Genomic DNA, 11,453 nt, shown 5'->3' on the forward strand with positions numbered 1-11,453 from the left:
AACACCAGAAGCTAAGGGCTTTTCCTGTCCCCCTTCCAGGTGATTGAGAAGAGCCTAAGTGGTTGGTGGTACATTCAGATGGAAGATAAGGAGGGATGGGCCCCAGCGACCTTCATTGACAAATACAAGAAGACCAGCAGTGCCTCTCGGCCCAACTTCCTGGCCCCCTTGCCCCACGAGATGACTCAGCTCCGGCTTGGGGATGCAGCTGCAACAGAGAACAGTACAGGTCCAGAAGCCGTGGGGCCCTCCAGACCCCTGCCTGAGGCACCTCACGGTGCTGTGGACTCAGGGATGCTCTGGTCCAAAGACTGGAAAGGAGGAAAGGGAACCCCAAGAAAGACATCTACAGACCTGTCTGCATCAACAGGATATGAGGAGATCTCAGACCCCACACAGGAGGAGAAGCCCAGCCTCCCTCCACGCAAAGAGTCCATCATCAAGTCCGAAGAGGAGTTGCTGGAGAGGGAGAGACAGAAGATGGAGCCGCTCCGGGGCTCCTCCCCCAAGCCCCCTGGCATGATTTTGCCGATGATTCCAGCCAAGCATGCCCCGCTGGCCCGGGACAGCAGGAAACCAGAACCTAAACCCGACAAGAGCAAGTTCCCGCTGAGAAATGAAATGGGGTTAGAGTGTGGCCACAAGGTGCTGGCCAAGGAAGTGAAAAAGCCCAACCTCCGGCCCATCTCCAGGTCTAAAGCCGAGCTACCCGAGGAGAAGGTGGAACCCACCCCCCAGAATCTGTTCTTGAAGTCTAGACCTCAGGTTAGGCCCAAACCAACTCCTTCCCCCAAGACAGAGCCAGCTCAGGGTGAAGACCATGTGGATATCTACAACCTCAGGAGCAAGCTCAGACCCGCCAAGTCTCAAGAGAAAGATGGAGAAAGCCACCGTGCTGCTGGCGGCCATGACACAGTGCTCAGCCGAAGCTTCCTTCCCGGGGAGGGAGCTGGCCGTGGCCAGGATAGATCTAGCAAACAGGATGGGCTGAGTCCAAAGGAGACACCCTGCAGAGCCCCTCCCAGGCCAGCCAAGACCACAGACCCTGGGCCCAAGAACGTGCCTGTGCCTGTCCAAGAAGCAACCCAGCAAAGACCTGTGGTCCCACCTCGGAGACCCCCACCCCCCAAGAAAACCTCCTCATCACCACTGTCGTGCAGGCCCCTCCCAGAGGTCAGAGGGCCACAGCGTGAAGAAAGCAGAGCTGTTCCTGCTGCAGGCCGGGCCCTCCTTGTCCCTCCGAAAGCCAAACCCTTCCTATCCAATTCCTCAGTGGGCCAAGATGACATGCGAGGCAAAGGTGGGCTGGGGCCACGCATCGCGGGCAGGGTGGGAGAAACCAGAGAGAAGGCAGCTTCCTTCCTTAATGCCGATGGCCCAAAGGACTCACTGTACGTGGCTGTGGCCAACTTTGAAGGAGACGAAGACACCAGCAGCTTCCAGGAAGGGACGGTGTTCGAAGTCCGGGAGAAGAACAGCAGTGGCTGGTGGTTCTGCCAGGTCCTCAGTGGGGCTCCTTCCTGGGAAGGCTGGATTCCTTCCAACTACCTCCGGAAGAAACCCTAGCCTCCCTACCCTGCCCGGAGACCCGCTGCCCCTGCCAGCGTCCCCCACGTATTTAATACGCATCTTAATTTATCAAGGAAGGTGGCCACTGGGGTTCTGTGGCTCCTTCCCTCCCAGGGTGGAGAATGCTTGGTGCAGAGATGTCCTGCAGCCTGGGGTCTGGTTCTCCTGTTGTGGCCTATCCAGAAGTCTCAAAAGCCACAGCCTTCGCTAGGTAGAAACCATGTTACTGTCCTTGTCTGTAGTAGAACCCATCCTCTAGACAACATCATGTCATCCAGAAGCAGGACAGTGACACTCACAGACCTCTGGAACTGACATCGGTCACCTAGAGAACTTCCAGACCACACCTCGGTGCTCAGTGGTGGCACAGAAGGATGGCCCCACAGCCTGTGACAACTCGCTCTAATTTCTCCATGTTACTAGAAGCCCATTAATGGCATTGTTCACTGTTCGCAGAATACCTGGTGCCAGGAAAAACCGAGTCCCGAAAGGATCAGCTTCTGGGCTTTCTGCTTCTGAGTTCTGAGCAGATGCAGCTGCCCCGAAGTGGTCCTAGAGATTCACTCGGTTGTCCTGCCTCGGACTGTGATCAGTCCTAAAGGAGCATGCTTCACTTCACTGCTAAAGCCTCTGGTCCATCCAGGGCTTTTAAACTCCAATTCCTGCCCACCTCCCACAATCCCTAGAACAAGACTCTCCATGTTTGTTTAAGTAAGGGGCCAGCCCTTCACAAGGCACATGGTCCGTGAATGCTTCTTTGCCCAGTAGGTGCCAAACTGCCATTGGCCTTCTTCCTTCATGTTCTAACCATCAACCAGCCTCCCCTGTTCTATTGCACCCATTTTCTAGATGAGGAAACTGAGGCTCCACAGGCCCCAGGACATGCTAGCTGGGAAGTGGCTGGAGGAAGCTTGAGTCCGGGCCTGCCTGATCCCAGTACCCATGCTCTTCTCCCTGCAAGAACAACCAGTGAGGGAAGTGAGGGAAGTTGACCCTGTGTGTGGAAGAGGAATAAAGGAAGCTGAGGCACTGTCCCTCGGTGGCTTGAAGGAGACTCTGGTGGCTAAGGACCAGCAACTGGGTCTGTGCCAAACTAAGGACAGTAGTAGCCAAGGGCCTGCAGTCTCCTGCCCCAGCAGCTGCTGCTTCCTGTAGAACAGTTTGCTTTTTAGCATGCTCTTTCCCTGGGAGAAGCCCAGGGTAGCTCTTCCCTATGTTGACCAATAGACAACTAAGGCTTCGAGTGGTCCACTTAGTCAGGACCCAGATTTCTAGCTCCCAGCCCAGACCAACTTGTACCTGTGAGTAGGCTTCCTGTGAAAGAGGGGTGGAGTTGGGAGGGCAGAGCTCCATCCCATCCCACAGTCCCGGAGGAAGAAACAGCCCTGTCCTGTTCTATGCTCCCCCCCACCCCGGGTTCATTTTTCCTGTGGTTTGTGAACCACGAAGCCCCCTTTTCCCAAGATGCTTTGCAACTTACTTGCAGTGCCAAAGATTTTGCGCAGACGGATCCCTTCTGCACCCCACCCCTTCCCAGCCCTCTCTGCTTTCCTCTGACCCACCTGGCGAGGTCACTCTCTTTCTCTGCTCAGCCTGCAGTCTTGGGCCGGGGTAGCAGGCTCCTGAAGGATGTTCCTGCTTAGTCTGCGCCCTGGGCCTCAGGGGAAAGCGGCAGTTAGGGAAAGGGGAGGCTGAGTGGGTCTTCAGCTCTGGAGCAGCACTTGAGAGCCTCCTGCTTCGCTTCTCTCCCACATCGCTTCTCGGCCTTTTGGCTAAGATCAAGTGTTGAGAGCCTCGTGCACACACCCACACTGTGCAGGAAGCTTCATAGCTTTTTTTTTTTTTTTTTTTGGTGGTGGTGGTGGTTTTTGAGTTTCGACACCTTCACTTGAACAGCTTTCTGAAGCTGTTTTACAGGCCTTTGAAGAGGCAAAGGGGGTTTAGTTGTTGTTGTTGCTGTTTTGTTTTGTTTTGTTTATCTTGTTTGCACTTGGCTCTCTGTAACCGTCTCAAGAATTTACAAGTCCCTTCTATGCCAGATGCTGGGTAGAACAGGGAGTGGGAGGGGCATCACCCTGCGCTGAAGAAGTATGCTTTGCCTACTAGCTCCACAGGAGAAGTCATCTATCTGCCTCCTTCCCTCCTCTCTGGGGTCGGCTGAGGCGGAGCCTTCCTGTGGGCAAGGAGAGAGTTTGCCTTTTGTCCTATCCTCGTGCTGACATGAACATGTGTGCCGGATTCCCTCTCTGTTCACTGTCCTTTCCTTGGGTTCCATGCACAGCCTGAAGATTTCTGTGGCAAGCTCCATCGGCCATAGCGCTTAGCACTGCCCTGGACAACTGGAAGCGAGTGGGTCTGCAGAGCCAAGTCACTCACCCAGTTTCCCTTGCCTGGGACTTAGCTTTTTGACATCCAGGACTGTGGTCACTCCTCTAGGGGTGGAGCATATGCCAGTCTCCCCTCCATCCCTGCCTTAGAAAACCCCCAAGGCCACGGTAGCAACGTCGGGGCCAATCACAGATCAGATCACCAATACAAACTTGTGCCCCTCCCCCACAACTCTGTTGATGTGATGGCAAGGACCACACCAATACTTAATGGGAAAGTTAAGGTGTGGCCACTGGTAAAGAAATGTTACAATCCTTGCAGGCAATCAAGTGACCCAGTATCTGAATTTAGGTGTCTCTCCCATAATCCCCTGGCCAAACATTGGTCATAGGCCAGATGGCCCCTTTTGGTTGGGCCCTGCTCTCTGACCCCTGGAAACCTGGGCTTGAAAACAGCCACTTGCTAGATGGAGATTTTGGTTTTATTTTCTGACTAGAGTCACTCTTCACCATTACCATGGCCCCAGGCTGAGGCCAGGGGAGATCTGTGCTACAACTACTTCATATCCTGCCAGGAAATGGCCAGAGCCATACCAAGCGCTCACAGTCTTTTTTTTTTTTTTTTTTTTTTTTTTGAGCCACTGACACCAGACTGCCCCATAGAGTTGATTTCTGTGGCACAGTTCCTGACCTTAAACTGTTTTTGAACCCACTGGGGACTTGGGGGGTGGGTGGAAAGTGGGGACACATGTGCTTCAGTAAAGAACAGGTGCCAAATCTCCACCAAGAACTTAGGACAGTTTAGTATTTATCACCAAATTCCTGCCCTTAGTGAGAGGAAGAAACGGCCCCTACCATCTACGAAGAGCAAGCTGGAGGTGTAGTGCAGCCAGAAAGCACTGGCTTGCATGCATGGGGCCCCAGGCTCCACCCCCAGCGTCACAGATAAACAAGAGCCTTAATGGCTTAGCTCCTGTCCTTCCATGAGCCCAGGGCTCTTTGGTGTCGACATAGTCTGTACCCTGGGAAGCCTCGCCATTTCTTTGAACAGTGTAGCCATCTCGGCCCCTTCACTGGCTATCTAAACTTTCCTTCAGGGTTTTCCCTGGATACTACAGACAGCCATATCCTACCACAGACCAAAGATTCCCCAAAGTCCGAGGGGCATGGACTGAACAGGTAGGAAATTCATTTTTATGGAGGCCCAAGGATTTGCCTTTGCCTGGAAGAATGACTCCTAATTTGCTAAGGTTCTAGCAGCAGGACTGACCTAACCCCAAGCAGAGCTGTACAGTTAAGACAATGGTTCATACTCCCCACCTGCTGAACAACTGTCCCACAGACCAGGCCTCCCTGCTCTGGGGAGCGATACTGGTCCCCGGTGCTATCTAGTTGAGGTACCAAGCCCCTCATATGTGAGGGTTCCATCTTCTCCCCTGTCCCTGTACTCCTCCGCCAAGTAAGCCCCCTTAGGTCCCATCAGAATGAGGGCTTAGCTTCTGTCCTTCAAAAGACCAGACCCGGTGCCATCGCCAGTGGCCTTCCCTCTCACATCTGTGCTTTTAAGAGCAAAGGTGCCCCACCAGGCTTACTACAGCAATAAACAATTCTGATGCAACGGAGGTGCCCGTATTATGCCTGTAATGCCTTTGTGCCCTGTAGTTACTAGTAGCGCCTCTCTTCTGTACCAGGGGGTGTGATAAACTGTGGTCACCTTAGCCATACATGGTTCCTGTTTCAGGGCCACTAAGGAGCTGGGTTGCTTCTAACATCGCTTCAGAAACAGTGGGCTCTAGGCAGCATGGCCCACTGTATTCATGTGCCCACAGCTGGTACTGGGGACCCCGAGTTCTCAGCCCTTCTCACACCCCTTAGGCCAACCAACAGGTCCTGGTGGAGGCTTTTATTTCCTGTGAGTGTTTAATGTGAGAGGGCAGGGGGTGAACACCTAGCTGTAGCATGTAGAGACTGTATACCATTAGACTTTTCTCTCTTTTTTTTTTTTTAAATAATAATAAAATGCTTGACTGGTTTCAAGCTTTCGTTGTAAAGATAGAGTGTTTGTGGATTTCATCTGACTGAAAGAGATGCATGCCCTGGTGTCTGGACTTCACACTCTGGTGTCCGGACTTGAGCTCTTTGCATCTGAGGAAGAGAAATAAACAGAAGCTGTTCAAGCATTGCCCAGAAACAGGAGGGACTCTTTATATGCTGGAGGGGGCAGACAAACCCACAACAGAAAGCCACCTTACATTTGAGGGGCACAAGGGGTATCTCAAGTCTACCTAAAGAGTAGAAACGTCACACGTCCAGGGAGTCTTGCTCCAACTGACACTGTCTTCTGGTGAACAAGAGTGCGGGAAAGTAGGGGAAAATTTGGCTACATATTTGGGCTACAGGGCTGCCAGGTTCTCTGTTCACAAGAGGCATTTATTAATTTCTCGAAGGCAGAGCCAAGGCAGACTCATTGGGTCACGTAGTGATTCCATGTGTGTATGTGATTTATACTGCTGGGTACAATTGTTCAGAAAATGACATCAGGCATCTTCCTCTACCCTGTCCACCTTCTGTGATGAGACAGTGCCTCTCGTTGATGCTGGAACTCATCCACTTTGGCTAAGTCAGAGTCAGTGAGCCCTTGGATTCTGCCTCTTTCCATCCCACAGTGCTGGGATTACGGGCACTAAAGGCCATGCACGATTTCTGTTCAGAGCCTAGGGGTTTGAACTCAAGTCCTCTTGCTTTCACAGCAGGCAGTTCTTCACACTCAGTTGTGACCCTCACCCCTATGTTGAAGCATTTGAGAAACCACCATGTTCCCATAGCTTCTGTTGTTAGTTTCTGATTACATTCTTGAATGAAAATGATGGTTCAAATTTGAGTTTGTACCCACCTAGAAATAGCAAACTTCTTATACACCCCTAGTATTTAGACTTATACTATTTTAATTATGATACCAATATATAATATGTATATAAGGAAAGCACGTGCAAATGTCCTCCTTGTGGCTATAATAGAAATCAGAGATGAGTGGCTTGGAGCTAGAGAAATGACCCAGCAGTTAAGAGTGCTGGCTGATCCTCCAGAGGACTTGAGAGTTTGATTTCCAGCATCCAGATGGCCAACAAGAATCTCTATAACTCCAGGTCAAGGGGATCCAATGCCACCTTCTGACCTCTCAGGGCACCAGGCACACACATGGCACACAGACACATATGTAGACAAGATACCCATACACATACATGAATACATATTTTTTAAAATATGACCACCTTTAGAAGCCACTCACAGCTACCAAGATTGTACCTAACCACACTAAGAGCATCAATGTTCCTACTCATCTCCACCATTTGTGTATTATAAAACATGTACACATATTTACATATATGTGTGCATATATTATGCCCCCCCCAGCTTTGCTGCAGTTATCTCTCTGCACACGGACAGATGGAGCCTTAGTGGGCAGGTGCTTGGAGTTTTTCTAGCTTTGCTGTACTGTGAGACTCACCTTTCTCTAATGGCAATCCTGGAGAAGCTCTGGCCAGTCAGAATACATCACGTTGGTATGAAGTCACACTTGTTTCTTTTCTCCTCAGCCTGGGGAATTAGAAGTACCAGTCTGAGGTCCCCATCCCCTTGGTAGGAGTGCTTGGTTACTGGGGCCAGCATGCAGGTCCGTTAGTATTTCCACGTCCATCTTTATTTTAATGCCATCAAAATGAAAGCCAGAAAGTCAATGCTTTGACATAGTGCTCACTGCTAAGTCGCTTACCTGACACAAGCATGGGCCTGAGTTCCATCTCTAATGAAGTAAAAAGAGTACAGGAAGAATGCCAACATTCTCACTGGGAAGTTTTGCTTTTTGTTTTTATTTTTTGTTTGTTTGGTTTTTTTAAAAAGTCATATATTACCACTCTGGGCTCCACATTAGCCTTTTTTTTTTTTTTTCCCAAGACAGGGTTTCTCTGTGTAGCCCTGGCTGTACTGGAACTCACTCTGTAGACCAGGCTGGCCTCAAACTCAGAAATCCGCCTGCCTCTACCTCCCAAGTGCTGGGATTAAATGCGTGTGCCACCATTGTCTGGCCACATTAGCTTTTTAAAATTTACTTATTTTTATTTCATGTGCACTGGTGTTTTGCCTGCATATATGTCTGTGTGAGGGTGTCAGATCCCCTGGAAATGGAGGCACAGACAGTTTTGAGCTGCCATGTGGGTGCTGGAAATTGAACCCAGGTCCTCTGGAAAAGCAGCCAGTGCTCTTACTCACTGAGCCATCTCACTAGCCTTTCTGACTCTTGCTTTAGCCATGAAGCCTAGAATGAACAGACTCCCCAGCTAGAAACCTTCTGAGGGACCTCCTTCCTTCCCAGGGTGCCCTCTCTACAGGGCAGAGGAAAGGACAGAAGCTTGTACATGCTTTGGGTGATGCAGAAATGCCACACAAGATTCACTTTGGACTAGAACTCACACCCCACTGACACATGGCAATGGTGTGGCAGGGCAGACAGACACAGGGCTCCTGTAGTGTCTTCTCGTCCTAAATAGGCAGTCAGAAATAGAAAGAGCAGTGGGAAGTTGGTCAGTTTAATCAAGTAATTTCATATATTTCCATATGAAAACAAAGAAGAGTGTGCCGTGCAACAGAATACAAGGTAACCTAAGGTTTTAAGAATGCAGAATACAAGGTTTTAAGATAAAACTTCAGAGATAAAGACTTCAGAGAAATATTGGCTTCGGTGGGCTGCTTGGGGCCAAGTCCCAGCACCAGGCTCAGAAGGGAAAGTGAGACAGGAAGAGAACTGAGCATTTTGTCACTAGGCCACAACCATGGACAGACATGCTTTGCAGGTATGTGCTACTGGCTTTATCCACTGTCAGTTCATATTAGATTCTGCCTAGCATGCTCAGGAAGGAAGTGCCCTCACAAGGGCCCCTGGCCTTCCTGGTTGGCAAAGGAAGGATGTCTTAGTTTGGGTTTTACTGCTATGAACAGACACCATGACCAAGGCAACTCTTATAAGAACAATATTTAATTGGGGCTGTCTTACAGATTCAGAGGTTCAGTCTATTGTCATAAAAGCAGGACCATGGCAGTATCCAGGCAGGCATGGTGCAGGAGGAGCTGAGCCTTCATGTGAAGGCTGCTAGGAGAAGACTGACTCTTCCACACTGGGCAGAGCCTCAAAGCCCACACCCACACTGCCTCCAAGGCCACACCTACTCCAACAAGGCCACACCTCCATATAGGGCAACTTCCTGGGCCAAGCATCTTCAAACCACCACAAAGGGTTTGTTTATAAAAGCAAATTCTTGCCCCTAAACTGGGGTCTTTCAAAACTCTTTCAGCCAAGGGCTGAGGAGAGATGACTTAAGTGCCTGCTGTGCAAGCATGAGGAGTTATGCTCAGGTCTCCAGCCCACACCTTCTTCAGACGGACCTGGTGGTGTGTGCCTGGAATCCCAGCACCCAGGAGGCAGAGGCAAAATGCTGCAGGTCTGAAGTTAGCCTTATGTATGGTTCCAGGCTCGGCAGGGCAGGAGGGACTACCTCAAATCAAAGCCCTTTAGCTGTTCCCCACAGCAGGAGAGCGAGGCCTGCACTTTATTAAGTGTTGTCTGTGTTTAACTGCCTTTTATTTTAACCCTTGGCAGGATTTTAGTTAAGGAATGCATGTTTTAGAAGGAAGAGTCACAGAGAAATTCTCCACCCCCAGGACATACTTCAACTATTCAAAACTGGACAGGAATAGAAAAGACTACCAGAGACTAGTAACTATTTCCTCCTTCCTTCCTTCCTTCCTTCCTTCCTTCCTTCCTTCCTTCCTCCCTTCCTTCCTTCCTTGCCTCCCTCCCTCCTTTGTTCCCTTCCCCTTCCTCTCCCCCTTCCTCTCCCTCTCATTCTCTCTCTCATTCTCTTTCTCTTTCTGAGACACGGTCTCAGTGGGAAGCCCTGGATGGTCTGGAACTTCTGTGTAGACAAGGCTAGCCTTGAGCTCGACAGACCTGCCTGCATCTGCCTCCCCAGTTCTGAGATTAAAGGCTTGACACCCACTCAAGTCTTTTCTTGATCAGGATCTCACCGAATCTGAAAACAAATCCACTGAGCTACATTGGCGGGTCAGTGAGCTTCAGGGGCCTGCTTGTCTCCAACCTCCTGGGGTTTGAAGCTTGGGCTGACGTGCCTGACTTTTGACTTAGGTCTGGAGACCTGACGTCAGATCCTTGTATTTGTGTGTCAGGCACTGTACTGGTGCAGCCACCTCACCCCTACCCTCCATCTAGAGCTTTCCCATCTCACACCTGAAAGCACAGAAGGTGTGGGTACCAGACCACAGGCTCACATGGTCAGTGTGTGCCTCACTCCGCCAGTTTCATCATCAGCTAAAGTAGCATCCTACTGGGCTGAGGACAGCAAGACACTGTGGAGACAGCTAAGCGCTTTGCCGACCGGGAGACCAGTATAGAAGCTTTCCTCTAAAAACAGTCTCTGTGTGCCCATGGGGGGAGGCCTGGTACTGATGGTACTGTGTCCATCAGAGGCAGAGCTTACCCCTCCCCTCCACCAGGGAGTCAGTAACATCTTTGGAGAACATGCTCTTGGCTGGGCATTTCCTGTGTACACACATCAGCTAGGAATGCAGGCCCCTGGAGCAGGCCCCTCCTTTATGGCCCAGACTCAAGGCAAACAGACTTCCTGGAGCAGGGCTGCCTTGGGAAGAAGGCCTAGGCTTGGAGCCTGTGTGGACAACCCTGGAACATCTATTTGTGCCTGAGAGTGCAGAACACCCATCTTCTCTCTGGAGTCTACTCTGAATCACGTGTGTTGCGGGGAGGCTGGGAAAGAAGAGTGAGTTTATAGTGTGACCAGGAAGCCCCCTGATGAAGGGCAGGCGACTCTGTGGTAGGTTATAAGACGGCTGCAAAAAAAAACCCTAAAATCCAATGACCGAAGGGCACAAAACAGGAAAGAGGAATCTGTTCGTACAATGTTGGAAAGGCCGAGGCCCTGTGCACGACAGCATCATTATTAAAACTTGACCTGAGTGGCCCTGTACCCATCACTGCTGTCCCCACACCCAGCCTGTACCAGCATTTTTTTTCAATATTGTATTATAAGTAGATTAACTTAGGCAGTAAATGTGTCACTTTAACAGGAAGCATTATCTCTGTGACAATAATTGGAAAGCTTTGTATAGTTAAAAAAAAAAAAAAAAAAGGAAGTTCAGAGAAAATGAACTGGCATCATGTTCCAGCTAGGCAGTTAGTCACGTGGTGAGGATCCTGACTCCGAGGCCTGCTCGTTCTCCACCAGGAGACAGGGAAGTTCGCACACTCTAAGAGGCATGAAGGACAACACCAAATGCAGGTTGTGCAATCATTAGAACATAAGAACAGCAAGGTCACTGGAAAGTTGCAAGTGCATACAACTCAGTGCCAGCCCTGCATTTGACCTGCCCACACTCGCCTGCCCACACTCGCCTGCCCACACTCGCCTGCCCACACTCGCCTGCCCACACTCACCTGCCCACACTCACCTGCACATACTCACTCACCTG

The 11,453-nt window shown here is 50.5% G+C and overlaps 1 protein-coding gene and 1 pseudogene across 2 annotated transcripts in view; both read left to right on the forward strand.

Annotated features, from left to right (window-relative positions):
- Positions 1–5,518, forward strand: part of Sh3pxd2b (SH3 and PX domains 2B) — an 88,455-nt gene extending 82,937 nt beyond the window's left edge. For both annotated transcript variants that reach the window (XM_031355080.1, XM_031355082.1), the window contains one exon: positions 40–5,518. In XM_031355080.1, coding sequence (XP_031210940.1) covers positions 40–1,566 — 1,527 coding nt within the window. In that variant the 3' untranslated portion in view covers positions 1,567–5,518. The remainder of the gene's footprint in view (positions 1–39) is intronic.
- Positions 3,322–3,491, forward strand: LOC116079504 (annotated as a pseudogene).
- Positions 5,519–11,453: the final 5,935 nt, after the last annotated feature.

This window comes from Mastomys coucha, unplaced genomic scaffold, assembly GCF_008632895.1.
Source record: "Mastomys coucha isolate ucsf_1 unplaced genomic scaffold, UCSF_Mcou_1 pScaffold5, whole genome shotgun sequence".
Lineage (NCBI taxonomy): Eukaryota > Metazoa > Chordata > Mammalia > Rodentia > Muridae > Mastomys > Mastomys coucha.